Genomic DNA, 24,163 nt, shown 5'->3' with positions numbered 1-24,163 from the left:
GGCTGCGGAAGCCCGTAGCTATACGGTGTATACGGTGGCGTAAAAAGATGTAGGGAGTAATCGCTTAGTTAGCGGCCAAGGCTCTCGATGAGGTTACGACACGTTGAGGTCGTCTATACGGCAGTACGAACGCTGACACGATATACGGGACGCTGTTGAAGCGTACAAAGGACATAGAATTCGAGATTGAATGTTTCGTAAGGTGCAGCTGTGACACTTCCCCACACCGGACCTGAAGCTAGCCACGAATGGCAGTTTTCGTACTGCGCGACCTGTGATTGGCCGATGGAACGTCCGGAAGCCTTTACGTTTCGGATCTTCTTGCGTGTGACGCAACCCTCGACATCTTGTTGATCATCCTTTGGAGATCTAAACTTCACATTTGCCATTGTTGTGGTCTGCTGATTTCTATTTATTGCTTTTGTGTAGCGTTCAGACGCCTTGCAAATGCATATGCTACGCGTTATCTACCAGACGTGTAATCAGATGGAATGCGTAAATCATGACCACATACACAGTCATGCAACCAAGAAGCGTTCCACTTGAGCTAAAAGATCGCTCTTAGTTCTTGAAAGCGGTAGCGTCGCTCCAACGACCTGCGGCCTTCGCCCTGTAGTCGTCCTTGACCTTCTGTTCGCTCCCCCACTGGTTGAGCAACGCAAGTCCAGACTGGGCTTCTTCTATCGTAATGCTCGATAATTCCAGAGTCTTCTGTAGGTCCTGCTCGTTCTGAGATTTTGAGCTGTTGTCCAGGATGTATCGGACATTGTATCCCGACTGCAGATGGGATGCGCTTTGTGAGTGCTTTTTGAGGAAGTCGTTGTTGTAAGCTTTAAGGTCTACATCCGCGGGCGGTGTGGTAAACGAGTCCTTGATGACCTCTGAGGCTTGGGATGAGAGTGGCTCGGCAGGTTTGGCGACTGTACGATTAGCTGTGTAGCTGGAGGGGCATTTTGAATTCGACTTACGAGCCTGACGGAAGCGAACGCTCTGCTCGTGCAGCTTGGGGTTCTCCGGGTCGATTTCTCGTGCGGCCTGCAGACATTTCAACGCGAGCAGAAACTTGTCTAGATAGCTGTTAGCATACTGATCGAGTAGTTCGTGAGTATAAAGAACTTACTTCGTCGGAGGTGGACCTCGAAACCTACGTTCTGAGCTTCGATGTTCTTTGGCGCTAGCTCGAGCATCGGCTGCAGGAAACGTAGTGCGTCCTCTAGAGGTTGCTTCGTCTGAAGAAGCTTCTCGCCATTTGGATCTTGATCCTCCTTCTTAGTCTCACCATCGTCACCCTTGGCAGTTGCTTTTGCTGCAGCTGCCGCCTTGCGTTCGGCCTCAGCCTTCTCAGCCTTCTCGCGCTCCTTCTTAGCCTTCTTTTCAGCTTTCTTGCGCTCTGTAGGATCTAGTTTCTCCAAATCAAGCTCGTCTGTATTCGCGAACTTGGGGTTGTCTGCCAAACGTATGTATAACTCGACTGCTTGAGTAGCTGCCCTAGTGAAGAAAGGATGGTCGCGAAGGTGATCTTCCCATCTGACCATATCGATGTAAGCACGAATCTGACCCTTTCGTAGCGAGAAGCTGTGGAAGTCGAACTGATCCTCATGCCAAATGTCAAAGATATCGGCAATAGCTGTGAAGCGCTTGAGAGCAAGGCCATATTTCTCTTGTCGCAAGTATGCCTCGCCATCTTCGAGTAGGTACCACATGCACTGCATGTCGTGGAGGTCGCCGAGAGGACCTCCCACAGTCTCGTTGCGAGTGAATTTACTCATAGTGTTCAGTGCTGTCTCGTTCTCGTTGTTTCGCAGCTGGTACTTGGCGCACTTGGTGTTGATGTATCGATCTCTCTCATCAAGCTCTCGCGCATGGTTGATCGTTTCCGAAGCTTTCTGAACGTCGCCCATGTGCTTATAGATCCGGGCCTTTGTCTGGTTGTAGTCGACCGATTTTGGATCCTTCTCCAGTAGCTTATCTATGTACTCCATGGCCTTGTTCAAGTCGCGACTTTGGACGTAGTTGTAATGCTGAGCCAGGAAGTATAGCACAGATTGCTCGAAACGATCAGAGTTGTCGCCGTTGCTCTCGCCGTTGGTCTGTTTTTCCGAAGCATAGCCGAGCACAAACTCCTCAATGACTGCCTTCTTCTCCTCATCCTGGTACAGCGACTTAATGTTGGGGAAGGTCGAGGGAACGCCTTTGTTCAGCATCCTCCTGAGATATTGGTCTACTTGTGTCTTGAAAGCCTTGCCCTTCAGGAAGTCCAAGGGTATCCGCCTCGCAGCATCGTTGCGCTCGTTCTTGCTAGCGAAAGACTGGTACAGTTCGTTCAGCTTCTCGATATCGGCATCGTTGGATCGGTCCAGCCCGAGGGACTTTTCTAAGCCATCGAAGTATGCGCGGTACTCGCTGTTTCTGCCCAGGAGAATTCTGTAGGCCTTCTCAGCCTCCTCTTTCTGTCCGAGTTGTAGGAGGTACTTGGCCTTCAATTCCAACGCGGCGCAGCGATCCAGACTGACACGCACCACCTCGTCCAGGTGCTTCAGCGCACGCTCGACGTCGCCGGACTCGTATATTATCTGGTTCTTGTAGAGGGTCGCTTCGGAGTGCTCGAGGTCCAGCTTGGACGGGGGCTGCTTGAGGGTCTCCTCGTACGTCTTGAGGATATTCTCGGCCTCGGCGTAGTTGCCTGACAGATGGTAAGCTACTGCCAATGCCGTCCAGTTCTGTCGCAGTTGCGGTCGCTCCTGCATCATCTTCCGCCGGCTCTCAATGTATCCTTCGTAGTCGCGGACTTGGCACTGGAGAAGCGCGAGGTCGCGGAGAATGTTCAGCGAGCCCGGTTCGAGGCGCAGGGCCATCTTGTAGGACTTGATGGCCTCGGGGTAGTTCTTGACCGACCGCCATAATAGACCGTAGACGTGCCAGCAAATGTGCGACTTCATGTCATTGCGGAGGGCTTCCTTGCAGAGGGCGAAGGCTTCGTCGCCCTGGCCCTGAGAGTTGAGGATCAGGGCCTTCATCGCTTGGGTGTCGCCATGTGTGGGGTGCTTCTTCAAGATCTGCTCGGCAGCTTTCAGGCCTGGCGGGGTCAGCGGCCGGGTATCCTATCCTGTAATTGACGCCTACCCTTCTTGTAAAGCTTGCCCTCGTAGAATTTGACGAGCGATCGGAACAGCGTCTGCTCCTTGCTGGGGAGTGGTTGCGGCATCGCGACGGTGGGCTGTGTGCAAGGCGCGAAGCGTGGACGAGGTTCCGATTACGCACAACTTCCGGTCGGAATGGACAAGTTGACGCAATTGGGACGTGGTCGAGGGCGGGCTTGAGGTTGATACAAGGATGATTTATTGGGTGCAGTATGTCATCGCGACAATGATTGTTGGATGAGCAGCCGTAGTACTGGTGGCTGGTGGTGGATGTGGCACTACGTCGTGTGTGGGGAGCTCTGAAATTCAATGTCCGAGTGCTAGCCCGCACCTCCAACTCGTCATGCACGTGCCCATCTCTACACCCCGCCTGCATCAACTTGTCAAATCGTCTTCGCTGGGACATATTCTGAAAACACACAATACAGCTATGGAAATTATCTAGACACTCTTCCACCCACACTTTACTTTGACAGACGTCCAGATCGCCGCTTTTCACTCGTCTCCTCGCCTTTGGTCACTTCTTTAGCGGTAGCCTTGGTCTTCTTTGCCGTGCCGTTCGTGGCAGTCTTGCGTTTCTTCGTTGGCTGCATGTCCTCCGTTACATCGGCTGCTTCCTCATCGACTGCCTCGTCGACCTCTTTGACATCTGCTTTTGCCTTCTTGCTGCTAGGCTTCGTTCTTGCTGGTAGCTTCTCCTCCGCAGCATCGACAGTCTTCTCTTTTGCCTCCTCTTTGGCATTCTTGCGTCCGCGCTTGGCCTTGGCTGGGACCTCTTCTGCTTCCTTGGACGATTCTTCCTTAATCTCTTCCTTGACTTGCTCCTTCGCACTCTTGCGCCCTCGCTTTGGTTCGGCTGGTGCCTCCTCGGGTTCGTCGTCTTCCTCCTTCATAGGCTCTGCCTTCCTCTTGCCGCCCTTTTTAGGCTTCGCCTCCTCTTCTGCATCCTCTTCACCTGCGCTTTCAGATACATCACCAGCAACAGCTGCTGTCTTCTTCTGGACACTTGGTACGATAGCCGAAGTTCGCCCACCAACCTTGAGGAACGTAATCTTCTCTCCAGTGGGGAGCTTCTGTGCTTCCTTTTTGCCTTTGCCCCACCTGTGCTTCATCAACCAGTCTTTGGGAAAGGCATCTGAGTCCCCGTTGGCCTCTACAGCGGTATCGCAGACATACATGATAGCATCGTGCAGCCGTTTTATCTGCTCGTCGCTAAAGGTGTTGCTGTATTGCTCCGGATGTAGACGAGCCTGGTACATGACCTCGTCACTGTAAGGGTTAGCGAACTTGCTACGTAGCTCTCAACGGTTTTTGACCTACCCAACCCAGTTTCCTATACCCGAGATGTTCGCTTGACTTTCGATCGTTAGTCTGTCTGTACAACAATTGATATGTCTATGCTTACTCAAGAAGTAATGCTTTCACGGGCACCTTCTTGCTCCGTAGTTTCTTACTCAGCCAATCCACTGTCAAAATGTCTTTGTCGATGACAGGATCCGGCCCGTTCTCTTTTAGTGGTGTAGTCGTCCTCATATCTTCGGCAGCAGCATCGACTAATCTGACACGAGCAAGTCGCCTTGCATCCACCAACGCGACTTCGTTTTTGGAGTCTTTCAATTGCAAGATGAACTTCCAGTACTTTGGTGGCCATTCTGCTTCTTCGGGCTTTGTTGGGCGATAGTATGCTGATTCATCGTTGCTAAACTTTTAAGTTGTCAGTTTGGGTGCAATGAATGAGAAACACGATACCTACCTTCATCCAGCCGGCCATTCCAAGGTGCATCAGAGGATGTGGCGGCGAGTCCATGACCAGCCAAAAGTATTTCCCTTGCTGGCGCGCATCAACTATCTTCTTGCCGGTCATGGCCTCCTTGAATGCGGTCGCTGAAGTGCCGACCTTTCCAAAGATGATCTGAATACTGTGAGTCGAGCTTCTCTAGCCAGATGTGAAAAACGCACATTGTCCTCCTGTGCCTTGACGGCCTCGATAGTCTTCCCAACTGCATGTTTCTTCAAGAAGCTAACAACGCGCGCAACTTCTGCGATCTACTTGGTATCAGCAGCCATCATGCGCGTGCGACTGGTACGCGTCCTGACCTCGGGCATGGCGTCGACGCTTGAATAAACTCTGTCGTATAGTTTCGCGAGTATGCACTGCAAAGATGAAGAAGCTCGGATATGATGGGCAATACGTCACTCGATGGAACTGCGGTCGTGAGTTGAGCTGAGCTGGAGAGTACCCTGAGTGTCGCGTCAAAGGCTTAGCGCGAGACGCGCTCTCACGGGATAAGCCCGCTACGTCACCACTCATTCTCCGCCTCATCCCTTGTCGGATCTTTTCGATGCTATCAACCCACCATGGACGTATTTCTTCTGAGCTTCTAAAGCGCAATTTCGACTGAGTGCCGTCGTCCCCAGACACACGAGGATGGACCTGCCTTTCTGGGATGCCCCGCAACACGCCGGCTGCGGGATCGGAATGACATCGACGCACGATAAGACGCGGTTTACATAATTGTCCGCCCTACACGCCAGCCCACATGTACATCAGTCCGATGGCCCCTTGCTGCAATCTTTGCGATTGTGCTACACGGACATCATGCGGTGGAATTGGATAGCGGTTGCTGCAAGTGCAGCTTGCGTCTCTTCACATGCTACTCATCATGTCGACGAACAAGCTTTCTCCCAGGAACGCTTAGATGAGCTGGAGAGGAAATGGGGCACAGATGTAAGTTGCTTCTTCGCCAGCGTTTGGATTCGGCTCACAAGTGCTCTCAGTGGGGGTTCTCTGGTATCTCGACCTTCGCCCACCTACCGCACACGCGCTGCTTGACGCACCCAGAGACGACATACGATATCGCCATCCTCGGTGCTCCCTTCGATACCGCCGTGTCTTACCGACCTGGAGCTCGATTTGGACCACGTGCAATCCGCGCAGGTTCAAGCCGTCAGACATCCTTCCGTGGTTTCAATCCCCGCGCAAACCTGAACCCTTACACGTCATGGGCCAAGATTGTAGACTGTGGAGATATACCAATCACACCTTTCGACAATACTCTGGCATTGAAACAGATGAGTGAGGCTTTTCTTGAGCTTGGAAGAAGGCCTGCGACCGAGAAGAGCACGGAGAGCGGTACGCAATATCTCAAGAAGCCGAAACTGCTCACGTTGGGTGGGGATCACAGCATCGCACTCCCAGCCCTGAGGGCTCTCAAGGACGTTTATGGGCAGCCAATCGCTGTAGTACACTTTGACGCTCACTTGTAAGCGTTTTCCCGCCCTAAGTGTGTATGAAACATATGCTGACTTTGAAAACCAACCATTAGGGACACATGGCACCCCGCGAAATACCCATCTGCTTGGATCGACCAAGAAGACCCCTCTACCCAGTCTTTCTTCAACCACGGCAGTATGTTCTGGATCGCATCAACAGAGGGCCTGATTGCAAACGACTCGAGTGTACATGCAGGACTAAGGACAAGGCTTTCGGGTGACGAGCCAGAGGACTATACCGACGACTCACAGCAAGGCTGGATTCGCATTGCAACAGATGACATCGATGAGATCGGAGTCAAGGGAGTCATTACTTCGATCATGAATCGCGTGGGGACCGAGATGCCAGTCTACTTAAGTATCGATATCGATGTGATCGACCCCGGGCTAGCACCAGGCACCGGCACGCCAGAACCGGGTGGTTGGACTACGCGCGAACTCATTCGCATTCTGCGAGGTATTGAAGGGATGAACGTAATTGGTGCCGACATTGTTGAAGTCAGCCCAGCATACGATGGTTCAGCAGAAACCACGGGAATGGCAGCCGCACAAGTCGCTTACGAGGTGCTCACGAGCATGGTACGGAGGGGCCTTATTGATCAAGCACGAACGAAGGTGACGGCGCATGAGGGAAAAGATGAGGACAAAAACGAGAACAAGGATGAGCTCTAAGCTTGAATATACTTCCACGGAGCTCAGTCCATCACACCCACAGTCACCTATAGCATCAATGAAGTCAAGCAATTGTAATCTGAAATATCGTGCGTTGTAATATTTACGAGGAAGTCGAATGTAAAGACCAGCCCGAGCTTGCTACTGAAGCGGGAATATTTCTTGCAGCCCAACCAGGGAACGCCAAGCTCTAATCATCAAGGAAATTATAACTCTTCATCTCGAACGCATCTCAGATACCAGAGTCAGTCTGGTTGTACGGCCTGTCAGCATCGGGAGCTGATCCCTCTGCCCAGTAAGAGTCCCATTCATCGCACCCATTCTTGAGTATGCTGGTGTCGCCCAACTTGCCCTTGATCTCACCCATGCGCTCCCCGAACTGCAGACTGAGACCCTGACTAGCGTGCCACGCGATATGGCAATGCATAATCCACATGCCGGGGTTATCAGCGGGGAAGGCAATAAGCATGTAACCACCAGCCGGCAACACAGCAGTGTCACGACGCGTAGGGTTGTTGAAATTGAGACCGTTGGTGGAACCGTCCCAAGTACCAGAGCCGCGGCCAACAATATAGTAGTCATGGCCGTGGAGATGGATGGGATGAGGAAGTGCAATCTGAGAAGTAGATTGGATCCACCACATGTACCAGCCAGATCCGTCCATGGTGTAGACATTGCCGTTTGGACCGAAGTCTTTGGATCCGGCGAGAGCAGTCTCGAGAGAGGGATCGTTCCAGTCTACAATGTGTGGTGTGCCGTCAATGAGCCAGCGGAAGAGGTTGTTCTTGGCGGGGTCGGAAAAGGAATCTATCGCCATCTTGTGGCCCTGGACGTCTCCCATGACGGTGCTGGGCACAGTGTTGGGAACAAAGGGAACAAGGTTGCTGGACAGCTCATCGTCGCACGACGTACGCATGGTGACTGTGGTGGTAGACTTGGGGTTGCCGGTTGTGGCCGCGCCGTCGTAGTGGAGGATAGCACCTAGTGTCTTGCCAGACGTGGTCATGGCATTGCTACCACAAGATCCGACGGCGACACGGAACCAGTAGTTGTCAACAGTTTGATTGGCAGTGATGACTACATCGTACCGCTGACCGATCTGCAGGGTTAATTGGTCGGTAACGTAGGGCTTGATAGGCACAAAGTCGGATGTCAAGACGGTGAAAGGATGACCGTCCATGGAAACACTGAAAGTGCTGTCTACGGCTGTGTTGATGAGGCGGATGCGGTATTTCTTTCCCTTGACTACGTTCATCCTGGCATACTGTCCGTTGTCGTTGGCCGCGTTTACATGGGTACCGTTGACCAGAAGATTGTCAGGCTCGGGAGGTCCACGGGTAGAATGCTGTGCAATCTCGTTGAGTGTAAAAGCTGGCCTGTAGTACCAATCGGTTATAGGCAGGGCACCAAGGTCAACATCGTAGTTGGCAGTGGCAGGACCATCGATGATGATAGGACCAACGACACCATCGCCGTATTGAGCCGAGAAATGAGAGTGGTACCAAGATGTGCCAAACTGAGTGGCCCTCCATTTGTACTGTCGGGTTTTTCCGGGTGCAATTGGGCACTCGGTGATTCCAGGAACTCCGTCGTTCTGGCAAGTGTTCAGTTGCCTAAGGCCATGCCAGTGGATACCGGTTCCGTTGTGCGCGAGGCTGTTCTTAACATTGATGATTACAGTATCACCCCACTTTGCTCGTAGAGTGGGACCGGGATATTGGCCGTTAACCAACATCATCTCCTTCGAGGTGCCACTGCCATCTGGATTGGCCTGGGTAACATTGGTAATCTCGAAATTGTACTGTGAAGTAATTAGCACGCGTCTAGGTGGCAATGCAGCAAAATACCTACGGTCACAGTGTTTCCGGCCGGAGGGGCCTTAGCATCGAAGTCGGTGGCAATGCTGTAACCGTCGCTCCAGCAGCTTCGTGTGCGTGCTGTGTTTGTGCAAGCCCCGTCTTGCCTCTTGACAATCTGTTCATACGAAGGAAAGTCATCTGAGAGCGGTTCGGCCCGTAGTGGACCAGCGAGTGCAAGCGATCCAAAGGAGAGCCACAAGGCTAATGAAGGAACCAACATGGTGGTATAAAATGCAATATATGAACGCGAGGAAAGAACGGAACTGTGGTCGGTATATATGAAGAGATGCTGACCAGGCCAATGAACGATGGATGGGCCCTGAAGTTAATCAATGCAAGGCAGGGGCTGACCAGAGTACAGGTCCCATTATATATGAAGTTCGTCCCATAGACACCCCAGGTACAAGTCATTGACGGTGGCGGCAGTGCGTGCTTAGCCATGGGTACTGCCCAGGGCGAAGTCAGCCAGCCCTCCTAGCCGTGACACCGACTTTTTCTCGCTTATTGCTGCATGTCAGTTGGACCCGCGTGGTCCAGGTGGTCAGATCGACGTGGAGGCGCCCTAGCAATGCTCCTTCGTACTATCACACGAGGAGAAACTTGCAAGATCACGATCGTTTGAAGCTAATCGTTAACGCCGTTTAGGCAGATGTGTGAGGTCGGTAGAAACAAAGACCGATGGGCTGAGGCCCAGCAATGGTAGTGGATCAATTACGAGCATATCGGCGACTGAGTGACTGTCAGGCGAAGTCGATGAAGCCAAGACATGAGACGATGCACGGATATAACTCCGCATTAGGCTTCCGGTGTGTAGGGACCAGGCCAGCGCTAATTCAGTGGCAGTTCAAACTTACTAGGAACGGTGAGTGATAAGCGGCCCTACTCGTGTTGCAAATCCTTCTGAGGTAAAGGATCCTAGAGACTCGCGTAAAATGGTAGACCCTGGTCGGATGCAAGATCTATTGAAATGCAGATCCGGTACTCCACAGAGTCACTGCCGCTACTCCAAGTTACCGTGTGCTTATCGGGGACAAGAACCCGCACTGTGTAGTCGGATATAGGCGTATGGGCCAGTGTAAGGCGTGTCTTAGTCCTGATGCAGAATCTGTTTGCGAAGTGATAAAAGCACGGAGAACGCATATTGCTTGTACGGACCATGTGGCTTGATCCATGCAAATGGAAGATGGGAATAAGCCCATCTCATTTGGTACCGAGGTAAGCTAACTACCCAAGCGGACCCGATCGAGTGTTAATTCTGTTACCAGAATAACTTCATACGGCAGATGCAAGGGCTAACCGAAGGCACATGGACCAGCCGTATTCCGATCCACTGGTTCTTCAAAGATGGCATCAAAATCCGGGATCAGACTTAGGCTGACAGAAGCTTAGAAGCAGCGATATCCTTTCCATCTCCTTGCTGACGTTGAGCATTAGATGTGGGTATTCAGTTTCCCTGCTGTGGCTTGTACGGACCCGATCAGACACGGGCTTATCGGAACCATCGTCAGCTTGATGGGGTCCATTACAATTGTCTAGTCGGTCTGGCCTTATCATTCCTTGCCTCCTGCAAGGTGGTATGATATGCCTCTCATGTATGCTGTGTAGCTCGACCTCCGGGCTCAGGGATGGCCTTCCGACCTGTAAACTTACTTGATAGACTCGGGCGACCAAATCATACATCCGAGTAAACGGCCGACAAGCCGGCCGCTAGAAAAGCTTGAGATACACATATGAATGCGACCATCTCAGTAGAGGGGTGAGCGCCCACGAATAGACACGAGCGCGGAGGTGATAGTTTGGTTGACAAACGCTTGGATCGGCATGCACAGCTCGTGGAAACGCGCTGGAAACAGCGGGACGGGCTGACAAGCGATTGACGAGCCTATCATCGCTATGAATAACCCTACTGACCGGGCAGGACGCTGCAAGAATATGCGGACGTTGGGGCCGAGTGAAGTGACGTGAACACTAAGATCGGTTCAGGGGTATGGGCGCTAACCCAAGCACGGGCTGGCACTAGCTCCGAGTGGCTTCCATAGCGGCCGCACGCCTTTGCCTCCACTTGGCACCACTTTTCTTCCTTCTGCAAAGCGATGTGACGCCTTACGAAGGTTAGGTACTGATGAGGCGCAGAACACTGCTTTACTGTCTTTACGACATGCTGACCGCCTGCCCCGCCCACATGTTCCAGTCTGTCACAAGCTCGCTTCCAAGCTTCCGTTTTGACAGTGTTAGATCAAGCACTTGCCATGACTATTTTCATTGGACTATTTTCATTGCATCTTCGATTCAAGCCGGCTTACTCGGCGGTCGGAGCATAGTTCGTATGCGCAAAAGATAAGCCGTATTGTTTGAAGAATCTGCTCAGCTCAACCATCATACAAGGTACAAAAGAAGTCATGGCCCACTGACTCTGCATATCACATCCGGCGTATCATACCTGCACCTTCAGTCATTTGCTTGAGTTACCATCATCATGTACTCTCGTTCTGTACTCTTCACGGTGGCTGCCGCCTCCGTCACCTTCGTCAACGCTGCTCCCCAATTCGACGTTCCTAGCGATGGCGCCGTCTGTTACTCATATGGTGTTGACTTTGTCGATGAAGGAAGCTACTTCATTGACGCAACATCGACCGAAGACTTTAGTGCTGTCTCTTACTTCCAAGGCTGCAACAAAAACGGTGAGGCCGATGTCATGCTCATTGCACCTGAGGATGCAACTGGAGAGACGGAATTCATATGCGACCAAATCCCTACAACCCCTGACAATACGAATCAAATCTCGACATGTCCTATCCAGAAGGACCAGATGATCTCAGGACACTGGCTCCTTCTCGTGATGGGCGACAACGGTAAAGATGCCGATGGCGAAAATGGCCAGCCTTTCGCATGGCAAAGAGGTACGTCTTCGCATATCCCCTGATCTGCATGGTACGCTTACTGACCGATCCAGATTTGTACTTGACCGTCGGTACAAAGGTCACCACCACATATACCCCAACAGTGACAGCATCCATGATTGAGACACCTACAACGACTCAAACTATTATCACCACCTCGACTGACGTTGTCACTGCTGGACCAACCTCGACTGTTACCGTACCCAGTGGCACGGCCAAGAAGATCAAGACAGTCAGACCCAAGGCAGTCACCACGACATCTACGAAGACTATGACCCGCACTAAGGTCTCCTGGACCAAACAAGTTGGTGTCACTACCAAGACTGTCACAGCCACCTGCACCACTCCAGCTCATGTTGGTAGGCCTGACAAGCCTTGCACATACTCTCCCACCAAGATCCACCCCGCGGCCCTCGAGACACCAACTCACATGCCCAACTACAACCGCTTGTTCCGCAAGGGCGACCGCGAAGTCGACTACGAATGGGCGCGTGCTCGCATTGAGGCCACAAAGCAGAGGCGCGCTGAGCAGGCTGGAAAGCTTGATCGCCGTGCTCCTGACGCTCCCACGACGACTGTCACTTACGGAACTCCAGTCTCAGTAGTCGCTACTATGACTGCGCCAGCTATTACCACAACCGAGACTGTTCTGCTCACAGCCTCTGCTACGACAACGCTTCCTCCTCCCACTGTTCTCTCCGGTCTTCTGACTTTGACCACTACGCTGCCAACTCCGACAAAAACCAAGTTCAGGCTAGCCTTTGCCACCACAACCAAGGTCATCACTTTCGGCGGCACATTTACTAAGACAACAACGGTAACTCCTACGGCGGCAGTGAGTGCCTGCAGAAAGCACGGTGGTCATTTCTGGCGGTTCTAGTGAATCATGGTCTGTGTTAGATTCGGGCCTTTAATTATTTGATTTACATTTGCTGTTGTTCGAGCGCGCATAGCACTGGTTAGACGAATTCATGACTCTTTCTCTACCACAATGTTCAAACCATGTGTCTGTTGCATCTGTCGTGCCTCTGTGATACTGACACTGCCGCCTACCTACAGCCGCCTTGCATCGTCATCCCACCCGCATTGCTCGAGCTGTCAACATGTCACACACGGTATGCATCATCGCCATGTCCAGAACCCTGCCCTGACATGCGAGCAACGACCGAACTCGGACACCAAGTTGGAAGAAGTTCAAGTAAACTTATCCATTGGTACGCCACGGCAACCGCCTTTACGCCCTGGTATCGGCGCTAACATGCTGACACTCACGCCCACAAACCAAGTTTATCAACCCCTGCTCATGGCTGGCTTACCTGCTGCCTGCACATTGCAAGCATTGCAAGCATTGCAAGCGCAGCCTCCTCTCCTGACGTGACACGAACCAAAGTCCCGGCATTCTGCCACATCAATAGCCCCGAGAGTGGGAACACAAGGGTCGTGCAGCTCTCCAGGTCGTAGCGTAGACACTTTCGCGCAGTATCGTGGCAAAGGTCGAATCATGTGGGTCTACCTAATTGGTAGCTTGGTGGGGGATGCAAGCTAGTGTGATCGCTCCAGGGTATGGATCTCCTCTCCGACGTCCGAACGCTTGGAACCTATGTGCGTGTCATCGTCAAAGAATTTGAAGCCTCCATGAGAACGGCCCAGAGGAATCATCATGAGAGATGGATGGCGATGGAGGAGGCACGGCAAGTGCGTGCCGTCTGACTGCTCATCGATAAGACAGCGCACGCACCGAGTTCCTGCTTCCCCGTCGTCGCACATCTCCGCGACCAACATGGACAATGTGGCGTCAGCCACACAGATGACATAATTCCGTACTCCAGACCTAGAAGAGTAAGCCCCGCGACCATAGCTAGGTATGTCTCAGAGGCCCTTAGCCCTCTAGGCGGCCAACAGGAGTCTGAGCACTCTACCTCGCGTCGTGAGTCAGGGCTGATGGCGATGTCACAGTACTTTTCGTATTATCCCCGAGAAGGGCTAAAAAGCTTAAACTAGCTTTGGGTTCGTAGCAGCTATTCTCTTTCTTTCGCTACCAAAGAAACAAGTTCCTGCGCGTGCATGGATCCTGCATTTCCCAACAGCATGTTCACTTTACCTCCTATCGTCCGATGCAGCCTCGAAACTGGGTGCAGTCGCTTACCTTTGATCGCAAGTGAGTGGTGATTGCCTAGGCGCCCCGCACTTTCTGCCAGACGAAAGCCCACATAGCAGCTGAAAGTTTGCGATCGCATTTCGTAGCGTGGTGGAGCAGTGGATTCTCAGTTCACCTGAGCACAAGCTCGAGGCGTATTTTTAGCCGGCCTTGATCACTAGCGGTGCGGATCGGAACGAAAACTACACGAGTACGGTAGCCAACTACCGCCTTGGTATTTGCAGCGTCGCATGGTCATTGGTTTTTCCTATGCGAGCAGCTAAACATTCAACGGGTGGCCTGGCACCGTGTTTTCGCTTTCCTTTTCCCGTCTTGGAAACAGACGAAGTGCTTCTTGAACTTCAGGCGAACAACTAGCTGGCTTACTCAACGTACCAAGCTTTTTGCCTTCAGAGTTGTTTTTCGCAGACGTCGAGTGACAAATAATACAGCAACAAAACCTCTACTGTATGGCTTCGAAAAACCAAACAGCTCTCTGCTCATGAAGTGGACTCGATTACCTAAACCGCTGTTCTGATTCGGCGGAAGCTCCGCGAACATCAGGTCTCCAAGCACGGTAGCCAAGACTTTGGCCGAAAAGTTCCGAGCCGGTGAGCGTGGAGATGAAGAAACAGTCCATAATGTGGAGTATAGGAGCTCGTACGTGCGTGACATCTTTTGACAGCCTTACCTCATCAGGGATACAATGCGGATCACGATCCAAGTGTAAGCAGAGGCGTGGAGTGGACAACGATGCTGTGGGTACGTGGAGTTGGCCGTCAGGGAATCCTCGTTGATCGATTGAAAATTCTGAGATGTACATGTCAAGGTTGAATTCGCTCGATCACAATTCTAAGCGCCCCCATTCGTCTGCTTGGTATTTCAGGCCCTTCGAAATCAATATCTGCAAGGCAATGCTGACTGAAGTCTGCAGCAATAGCAGACTGCTAAGCGTCTGACTCAGGACAGGTACTCGATCCCAGCTCAGTCATCAGCCACTCGAAGGTTAGGCTTACTTGGCTGCATATCTACACGAGGAAGCCTGATCCAACACGCCGCGTCAAGCTCTTTGATCACGAGCATGAGAGTCCAGACAGCATGGTGGACTGAAGACGCTGACTCTTTGCTCGTGTAGTTCATCCTTTCCGTACAGCCACAATTCTTTGTGATCGGTACCATTGCCCCGAAGTCGTACCACGCTGACCGCTGCCTCCTGGATCTGAACTGGAATATGGACTCTCGTGTCGAATAGCGAATGCTCCACTCTACCTCATCGAAATGAGGGTCAAGTCAGCCAAAGCATACAGGATTGCAGCCACTTGGGGATAAGCCCCGAGATGGACTCTGAACTGCGGCCTCAGTATCAACTTTTATGGTGGCCTAACATGGAACCGCAATCATGTCTAGATTGTCAAGGTCTATGGAAGTCCCGTGGTTTTTGGATTTGCTTTCATGTCTGACTTGCAAAGTATAGCCGCACTAGCATTGCAGAGGCGCTCATACAGTGCGTGCGGCAATGCGATCGTACGACGAGGCAGTGTCACCTTCAGAATCCTGGATTTGCCAACTAGAAGATCTGCAGCGATCACGTCCAGTAGGAAGCGTCATATTGTCGTGCAAGATAAGCATAGCACATCTGTCTGCCAAACAAACCTCGAACCCAAATCCTAATGCGATAGCGAGATAAGAATATCAAGCAGATGCAGGGTCCTGTCACAATGCATGCCAACGTGACATCGTGTTTGGTACCGACCCAGAAACGCGTCTCGGTTACCACTACGCAAGCTCTCGCAGCGGTGTTCGAGCAAAAAGCAATAAGGAGCCTCAACGTTCGAAGCGCTCGATATCCCACATTTGAGTTCGGCATCCCGCGCACCGAAGGTTGCGCCGAGGCGACTATTGAACCAAGCCTTGGCTGTCGAGTAGTGAAGAACTCTAAACAACAGCCGGTCTTGGGACTTCGCTATCTCAAAACTTTATTACAATTCGCACGGCTACCTGCATGAACACGGAAATCGATGCTAAAGTTAGCATGCCAGGAAATCTGTGGTAGCGATGACCTCAAGCGTTGCATCTATCGCGAAGATTTGAGATTAGGTGTCGTAGTCGGCTGTCACATGTTGAAAAGCTTTTTCGAGGAGACATCTAGATATTGATGTAAGGCGGCTTAAGTGCGCTCAGACTAGATGACGTTTGGCAAGCGGGTATAGCTATGTAAAGAACCAAAACGACAAATTGTGGTTACTGCAAGAAACTGCCGAATGGCTAATCACAATGTGCGGAAGGCGGTCGTATACCACAGCTGAAGAAGACTTGATTGATACATCGCGTCGAGAAAATGCTTGCTTGCTGTGAATCAAGTGCCCAAAATGTTGTCAGACAACGTGGTGCTCTGGCAGTTGTCCTAACCTCTTCACGGATTGTGCAAGCATCAAAGCATACTGACGAGATTCACATGCTTGGTGCATAGAGGCATGCGACCACGAGTCAAAGCACACCGATAGTGACGATGCCCACCGCGTAAGCAAGTGACAAGATCTCATGTACGTGACATCGTACATCTTGTCACCTTATACCCTGCATCCGAGGCCACCGAGAATGGGCATGAAGATCGTCTCGTGTCTCGTGCCTTGAGCCTACGAGGACTGCATAGTGCAAAGCCCCAGACACGCCCTCGGAAGCACGACCATGTGGATCCACTGCGTGACAGCTGCAATGTTGTGGTACATATGTGCCAAGGATCTCTCGGCGAGAACACTGTTCCGGAGAATGTAATCCTAACGCTTGTGCTTGGAATGAGGCTCTTTCTCCCGAATGAGGGGGTCTGCAGATGGGCATTGGGGGCGTGTTCTTCGATTGAACATAGGGAGTGCCATGTGAGAAGTACAGTGATCTGCACTTGGACGAAGTTGTGTTCTATCGTCCAGCACAACTCAGTTCTCCGTCTCCCAGACAAGCGTCTCGCGCCCTACAAACTGCATCACTGTCCAGGCATTCTTGCCTCCAAAAGCTTGAGCGCTCATAACAAACCACCCCACCTCTTCATCCTTGACCATGCTGTTGCCTTCCATATCGACATCTGTGTCTTGTGTACCATTGAGCTTCTTCCTACATTTGGAGCCTTCTTTTCTAATCGTAAGGAAGAGGTCGCGCACAAACGTCGGCGACATGAAGCCTCTCCATCGCACCGTGACCAAGTTCCTGGTAGCGACACCTTTGCCTAGATCTGGAACGTCGTAACGCGCCAGATGCGGGTTGATGTTGTCGCCCTTTTGCACTCGAGGAGACTTCAGCTGGAGCATGTGGAGGTACTCGAGGAGATCGAGCGCCTCTTCTTGTTCAGCATACAGCTTCGTGAGGTCGCTGACGGGGAGCTGCGGCACAAGAACGTTGTCCATGCTTGTCTCCTCAGGTGCCGTGTTGTGTAGCCAAGGCGCGTGTCTTGAAATCGGTTCCTTGCCCTCAGCAAGCGACTCGGCAGAAGAAGGATTGAAGTTGTAGAAGAGCCAGGTGAGCGACCGATCCAGGACATTCTTGCACGCCCACTCCAGTCTTGAGAATGCCTTTTTCCCATGCTTCATTGAACTAGCGCGCAGATCGTATTCCACTACCCACCGCTGCTTCTGGTGCTTCTTGCCGCCGTCTTCGATGGGGATGCCCTGTAGGCCGCATCGTTCGTACGTCGGACGCGTGAGCTCCATGCGCAGAGTGCCTTCGTATAGTTCGAACCGGTCGTCAATGAGCTGCCGGCCTTCGCTGAGCATCATGATGCTCCCCTGCTTGATGTACGTGTCTAGGAATTCCGTCTCGAGGATTTCTCCAAGCTTCATGTGAACCCGAGCATACTGCGTTCTAGCGGGGCCATCGGTGCGACCCAGCTCATTTTTAACGAGCTCGTATATTTCTTCGGGGAGGATGAGGTCTACGGTATGGCTGTATTTCTGCTTGTTGAAGGCGGAGAAGGGCTTCTTTTTCGTTGAGACATTTTGCGGGTCGATGTAAGATGGGAGGACGCTGTGGGAAAAGTATATTTTCATGTCAGGCGCAGCATCGGCACGACGTAGATCGAGCATCTTGCGCGATGTATGACGAGAGCAGGTGTGGGTTCGGCGCAGGTGCGACTGGCAGTCGGTTGGAGTCGCGCGAAGAATGCGGACCGAACTTTTGTCGCGTGGGCTTTCGGCAAGGGAACGCGTTGTTCAGCCCTATGACGCATACCCCAACGCGCTAACATGTGAACTCCATTCTGCGGTCCTGCACACGCCGTATGCAAACCTCTTTACAAGTCATTCTTTAATATCTACCGGAGAAGCAGCAGTGTATGTTTTGACGGAATACAGCTATATGCGTGAACCCGATGTACCCAGCACCGCCCTATTAGACCCTTCACTTGGTCACAATGCAGAATCAACAAAGAAATGGAAACGTAACCAGGAACACTGACGAACCCGAACTGAAAATCAAAAATCAAGATCGAATTGGGCGCTTCTTGGAGCGTTTCTTCGCGGTCAAGCGAACTGCGGCCTTTTGAGCTGGCCGTGGCTTGCCAATGTGATGCTCTGGTCTGAATCTGGTGATGGCACAGAGAGAGCACGGCTTACCGAACTGCTCCTTACGAGCATTGTGAAATTCTCGAGTACGGTAAAGTTGCAGGGCCAGCTCTTCCACATCGACACGTAAGACCCACACTGAACCATGGTTGCCTCTGATGTCTCGAGAGGAGAGAACAGTAGCAGTGGAGATGTGGTATTGCATCTGTACTTCGTCTACTGTCTGATGTTCTTCGTCAGCTCATGTGTTTAGACAGCAGAGACTAAGAATGAATGTTACTCACCAAGGTCTGACGATAGAAGCACCCTTCACAAGCCGTGATGACACCTTTGACCAGTGCAAAGGGATAATCGTCTAACACTGCGGAGCAGTAGATACACCTACGCGGAGCACGCTGCAGCCACAGTCTTCGATATACGATATGACTCAGATCTGGGTAGACAATGCCATACATGTCCAGCTGGGCGAAGGGTAGATTGAACATGTTGCATTGCCGCACAAGATGTGAGCAGTAGCCTTCGACCAACTCATTGCACCGCCTGGACGTGAGCGAGAGAGAATTGAAAGGATGTGAGAGTAAGTGCAGTGAAAAAATGTCGGCAGCCCAACGATGGCTGTCCGCTGTCTGGGTAAGATCTTCTTGATTCTTGATGCTCCGCTTCTGTTGTTCCGAAACGTCGTATCGGCTCTGAGCCTCGGTGAGACCTGGCAAGCGGCAGCGAGGGTAGATGAGATAAGACAGTATCTGATCAGCTATCTCGACGGGAAGGGATTCTAGCTTGCTCAGTGAAGGTGTGGCGTTACTAGGATGGCCCGGATTGGGTAAAGAGGGAACCCCGCGGTGACGACTTTTAGGCGAGGCTAGAATGGAAGGTGGTTGTACAAGCTTGTCATGTCTGTCAACCAGCATCCGGCTGGTGGTGAGAAGCAAAGAAGGGACCAGCCCGGTGGCGAGGGTAGTAGTTGAAGCCATGAAGAGTCAAGAAAGGAGCGACAGAAGGAGAAGAAATAGAGACTTGACCTTGATTATATGACAGGCATAGAGCCTTTTACAGGATGTTGAGCGAAAAAGCGACAGGTAGCAGGCGTGCAGGACAATGGAGGATGCGACCCAGGATTGGCTCGACGTGCCGAAAGGTGCATTATTGCTGCTGTGATTTGTCTGTTGGAGTCGAGTCCCGGGTGGCTGCGTCGCGGTATGCAGCTCGTGCATATTCTGTCGATACTGCATACTGTTATATGCTGAGATTGGCGAAGCAGACAACGACAACTCGCTGCGCAGCCATGGATGTCAACCACCGAGGTAGTCCGGGGGGATATGGGACTGGCAAACTAGGTGCGGCCATCTCCGCCCGGCCCAAAGGAGCCTAGTGCCGTGTGTCTCCAACTTACCCGTCGGACCACCTTTCGCTTCCACTCTCCACTTGTAACACTGGTTGACAGCGAGTGCACGCGGGAGACAACACCATGGCTGCCCATCCCTCAGAGGGACCCGTCGTCGCCCAGCAACCCTGCCCGCCGCCCACGGCGGGCATCAAGGCGGAACCAGCAGCGGGAGGCACGACCAAATCCAGAGACGAGGACGCGCCTGCGCCTGCGCCTGCGCCCGACCAAGATGACGAAGACGGCGGCGCGTGGGACCAGGCCTCCCTGTACGAGGAGATTCTAGACGAAGTGGAAGCCTTTGAGTACTCGGACGATGGTGAGTCGGGCCTAGGAGGCGCCTTCCGCCACAACCACCATTGACACCCGCATAGGCGTAGACACGTGCACCGCCGACGAGGCTCGCCGCTTGCGCCAGCGACTGCACCAGATTGGCGCGAGCGCATTCGTCATGGAGAACATCACCAGCGAGAAGATGACGGCGCGCAAGCTGTGTACCGCCTTTGGCGTCAAGATCCCCAAGTTCCTCCAAGATGCGCCCGACGAAAACTTCTACCAGCTGCTGGGCCTGGCCATCAACCGCGAACTGAACAAGCGCCCGCGGCTGGCCCAGTACAAGACGATTGACGACGCGGCCAAGTTGCTGCGCGAACGCACAAACATCATGGTCATCACCGGCGCCGGCATATCCACGAGCCTCGGCATCCCCGACTTCCGCTCCAAGAACACGGGCTTCTACTCGCGACTGCGCGAGATGGGCTTCGACGAGCCCGAGGAGGTCTTTGACATCCACAACTTCGACGAGAACCCAAAAACCTTCTACGCCCTGGCCGGCGACATCATACCCGATCTCGAGAAATGGACGCCCACGCACGAGTTCATCCGCCTGCTGCAGGACAAGGAGAAGCTGCTCACCAACTACACTCAAAACATTGACAACGTCGAGGCACATGCCGGCATACGCAAGGAGAAGCTTATCCAATGTCACGGCTCCTGGGCGACTGCCACGTGCAGAAAATGCAAATTCAAGGTGCCAGGCGAGGACATCTTCGATTGTGTGCGCGCGCAGAAGCCCGCCGAGTGCAAACGCTGCAAGGACGAGATTGCTGCGCAGCCAAGCAAGAAGCGCAAGCGGACGTCCAATGGCAACGGGGCCAGGAAGAAGCGGTCGAGCGATGAAGACTCCGAGTCAGACGGCGCCTTCGACATCCCGCAGCCAGGCATCATGAAGCCCGACATCACCTTCTTCGGCGAAGCCCTACCCAACGACTTCTTCGATCGATTGAAAGACGTCGATAAAGACAAGGTGGATCTCGTCATCGTAATGGGTACGAGCATGAAAGTGGCACCCGTTTCCGAAATTCCAAACTTCCTACCCCGCGACATACCACAAATCTACATCTCGCGAGATCCCATCCACCACATCAACTTTGACATCAACCTTCTGGGCGATTGCGATGTCATCGTGGCCGAATTGGCACGCAGGGCGGGCTGGAGTCTAGAACACAAGATGATACCCGATGGCCAGACCACCGAGGTGGCCATTACCGACGAACAAGATCACATCTCTACTGTCAAGCTTCATGTACCTGTCATGACTACGACCAACGGTCACATCAACGAGCAGCCATGAGCACGACGGATGATACGGCGTTTGAGCACACATACATATACATGGCGTTGTAAGGAAATTCACAAACGGTGTTTATACTGGCATGGACGACCACTCCGTGGTGGCTTGAGGTTCACAAAATGGGAGTTTCACATAGGGCGTTGTGGTACGGGTAGCTGGAAGAAACAAAGTGGCGGCATCAGAGATACCATGGACGGAACAGATTCGATGGGGAAGCATAAGCTGCAGTTTCCTTGAGTCTATGCGTGTTTTTCAAAATGGCATATTAGATTCCCTTTTAGAGCATTCAATCCAGTAACATTCCAAGATACTGAAAAAACTTGCTTATCACGTCGTGAAGGAATGTAAGAACGTCTTAGTTAGAAGCTGGAGATCTACTAGTACAAGAGAGAGAGAAAAAATCGTTCACATCGTCGTCATGGTCAGCGTCATTGCTATCCCCGTCCTGCCATCTGTTCAGTTCTCCTCAGAATCGTCAAACCATTTCCACAATCCCTCATTGAACCTCTTCACACCTTTGAACGCGTCTGGGCCATTACACCCCTTTATCCTCGTAAGCAAATCAAATATCACCATGAGATCCTCATTAAACCTATGCCCAGCACCAATTCCTTTCCCCTCTTCCAACATTCCGTCATTCTTCAATTCCACAAAAGCTAAGATAGCCCTCGCATGTGGAACATTATTCATACCTCGCAGAAACTCTTCCCACTGCTGACCTGGCGGACCGAAGTAGCCCGTTGCGCTGCGGAAAGAGCTTAAGCGGTGACGCATACCCATCCAACGCTCCAGTGTGTGGCCCAAGCGAATTGCACTGTTGCTGTGATTGGCATGCCATATCTCTGCCTCAGTGCACTGGAGATGGTTGAGTAGGAAGTTCATGCGTTCTTCGGTGGCGAAGTTGTAGCTAGTGGAGTCAAACTCATTGATGCCGTTAAGGTAGGAAATGAGAAGTCGGATAAGCTCAAGGCGGTAAATGCGGTTTTGCCCGGTTTCATGTGAGGACTCGGAGATGAGAGAGCGTATGATCGCGTCATTGTATGCATCGCTGGATGTGTCGTCGTCCTGACCAGGTTGGCCATCATGTTCTCTCGTGTCTTTCTGTGTCTGCGTATCATTTGGAATGACAGAGTCCTGCCTGAGGGGGTTCAGATAGGTACCCGATGGGCCAGCGGCGTTCTCGTCTTCATATTCGTACTGCATCTCGTCCTGACAGGCCATAGCGATGACATTCTGTAGGCAAAAGTCTGGTGTCTAGGTTAGCTGAATGCTTGGTCCTTTCCCAGGTCACTGGACCTACCGACTTCTCTAGTGTGTATTTCTTCGTCACCGACTATGGTTTCGGTGTCCGCCGTGACTCCTCGAGGCATATAAGTCGCATCTGTATCTTGTGTGGTCTCTCTTCGTCTCTCCAATGACGAGTTTACTGGATTCGAAAACGCCGGAGGGGTGTCAGGGATCGAGTAGGTATCCCGTTGTCGTGCAAGTACTGGAACCATCCGAGCGCTCTTTGACGGCCTTGGAAGCTTCCCCAAAGGCGCCCGTTCGTGGGAATCATGCGCTTTCCTCTTGCTTGGTGTCGTGTTGCTGTTGTTGCCTCTCACATGCGTCGCGGAACTCAGAGAAGTGCCTGAAGTTTTATCCGCCTCTCTGCGCGATCCAGACGTGGGGTACATGCGCGGCGGCTCCGGTGCCCGGAACGAGATGCCTGGAGTAACAGGACTATCGGGCTCAGAGAGATCGATAATGACATGATTGCGATGGTCTTCGGTTAGACCTGACTCTCGGCAACGACCTTTTCCTTTTGCTCTCCGTGGAGCTACGACAATGCATATGATCCAGCAGCGGAAGTAAAAGAGAATGCTGCAATTAGGTCAACAAAGTCGCTCGCGGCAATGAAACCGGTAACTTACTTCGTGCGATCTGAGATGTCATCCCAGTCATGTTCTTCAATTCCCTTTCCTTGAGATTGACCTGACGAACGTATCTCGCCGTCCTCTATGCGACCCCATATTTTTTCTCCGTACTCCTCTCCGAGCCTGGAAACGTCATCGGAGAAGACACACTCATCCGCCAGGTAGGACTTCAACTCCGCCAGTTTGCCACGATAGGAAATAGCGACTGGCTTTGCTATCTGCTCAATCTCTTCTTGCAGCTCGTTGGCTTCTTTCTTGACAAAATACCCTTTCTGTGAATCATCACTCTTCTCACTAGTCAAACCAAGTGACTCCCAAACATCCATTGCTCCTTTGCGCTTATCGATGCAAGCATCAACGAACGCTGCACGGTCGTCTTGAGAGTTGAGTAAAGGTGACATCATGAATTACATTGAAATGAAAACGACGTGCCAGAAACTGGCTAGAGTGGCAAATATATTGAAGAGTTGTTATCGATGCTCTGGTGGAGGCTGCGCGAAACGGGCTGTCGCAAATGGCTGAGGCACTGAGGGACCACCCGCGCATAAACGAAGTTGTGGCGTAGACGATATCCAAGAGCTGAGCAAATTCATGCGATATGTTCACAAATGTCTCGAAAAGGATACTGATATGCGATGCCCAGTCGCTTGTTTGAACAGGGTACATATTTCAACGGGTTGTGTTGCTGCCTACATCCGA

General features: G+C 52.2%; 7 protein-coding genes across 7 annotated transcripts; 3 read left to right on the top strand and 4 right to left on the bottom strand.

Annotated features, from left to right (window-relative positions):
• Positions 1-561: 561 nt before the first annotated feature.
• GT037_005056 (tpr-like protein) lies at positions 562-5,246 on the bottom strand (the record flags this gene model as incomplete). The annotated part of the gene is made up of 11 exons (XM_038930103.1): positions 562-920; positions 969-1,067; positions 1,121-3,076; positions 3,124-3,217; positions 3,262-3,418; positions 3,609-4,409; positions 4,461-4,496; positions 4,546-4,844; positions 4,894-5,052; positions 5,100-5,186; positions 5,238-5,246. The coding sequence occupies 11 exons, from the start codon at positions 5,244-5,246 to the stop codon at positions 562-564; spliced, it is 4,056 nt and encodes a 1,351-aa protein (XP_038787053.1).
• A 493-nt stretch (positions 5,247-5,739) lies between these two features.
• GT037_005055 (mitochondrial precursor) lies at positions 5,740-7,085 on the top strand (the record flags this gene model as incomplete). Its single annotated transcript, XM_038930102.1, has 3 exons — positions 5,740-5,868; positions 5,919-6,403; positions 6,467-7,085. The coding sequence occupies 3 exons, from the start codon at positions 5,740-5,742 to the stop codon at positions 7,083-7,085; spliced, it is 1,233 nt and encodes a 410-aa protein (XP_038787052.1).
• A 232-nt stretch (positions 7,086-7,317) lies between these two features.
• GT037_005054 (laccase-1 precursor) lies at positions 7,318-9,164 on the bottom strand (the record flags this gene model as incomplete). The annotated part of the gene is made up of 2 exons (XM_038930101.1): positions 7,318-8,886; positions 8,937-9,164. 2 exons carry the CDS (start codon positions 9,162-9,164, stop codon positions 7,318-7,320), a joined length of 1,797 nt encoding a protein of 598 aa, XP_038787051.1.
• Positions 9,165-11,420: 2,256 nt separating this feature from the next.
• On the top strand, positions 11,421-15,233 carry GT037_005053 (uncharacterized protein; the record flags this gene model as incomplete). Its single annotated transcript, XM_038930100.1, has 5 exons — positions 11,421-11,844; positions 11,898-12,679; positions 12,798-12,866; positions 13,405-13,539; positions 15,117-15,233. 5 exons carry the CDS (start codon positions 11,421-11,423, stop codon positions 15,231-15,233), a joined length of 1,527 nt encoding a protein of 508 aa, XP_038787050.1.
• A 1,681-nt stretch (positions 15,234-16,914) lies between these two features.
• Positions 16,915-19,505, bottom strand: GT037_005052 (uncharacterized protein; the record flags this gene model as incomplete). The annotated part of the gene is made up of 4 exons (XM_038930099.1): positions 16,915-17,995; positions 18,430-18,523; positions 18,583-18,754; positions 18,816-19,505. The coding sequence occupies 4 exons, from the start codon at positions 19,503-19,505 to the stop codon at positions 16,915-16,917; spliced, it is 2,037 nt and encodes a 678-aa protein (XP_038787049.1).
• Positions 19,506-19,999: 494 nt separating this feature from the next.
• GT037_005051 (nad-dependent histone deacetylase sir2) lies at positions 20,000-21,548 on the top strand (the record flags this gene model as incomplete). Its single annotated transcript, XM_038930098.1, has 2 exons — positions 20,000-20,234; positions 20,290-21,548. 2 exons carry the CDS (start codon positions 20,000-20,002, stop codon positions 21,546-21,548), a joined length of 1,494 nt encoding a protein of 497 aa, XP_038787048.1.
• Positions 21,549-22,004: 456 nt separating this feature from the next.
• GT037_005050 (uncharacterized protein) lies at positions 22,005-23,865 on the bottom strand (the record flags this gene model as incomplete). Its single annotated transcript, XM_038930097.1, has 3 exons — positions 22,005-22,795; positions 22,849-23,411; positions 23,462-23,865. The coding sequence occupies 3 exons, from the start codon at positions 23,863-23,865 to the stop codon at positions 22,005-22,007; spliced, it is 1,758 nt and encodes a 585-aa protein (XP_038787047.1).
• Positions 23,866-24,163: the final 298 nt, after the last annotated feature.

The sequence above is a fragment of the Alternaria burnsii genome (assembly GCF_013036055.1).
Source record: "Alternaria burnsii strain CBS107.38 chromosome Unknown 740, whole genome shotgun sequence".
In the NCBI taxonomy this organism is placed as follows: Eukaryota; Fungi; Ascomycota; class Dothideomycetes; order Pleosporales; family Pleosporaceae; genus Alternaria; species Alternaria burnsii.
This window is presented reverse-complemented; position numbering and strand designations above follow the sequence as displayed.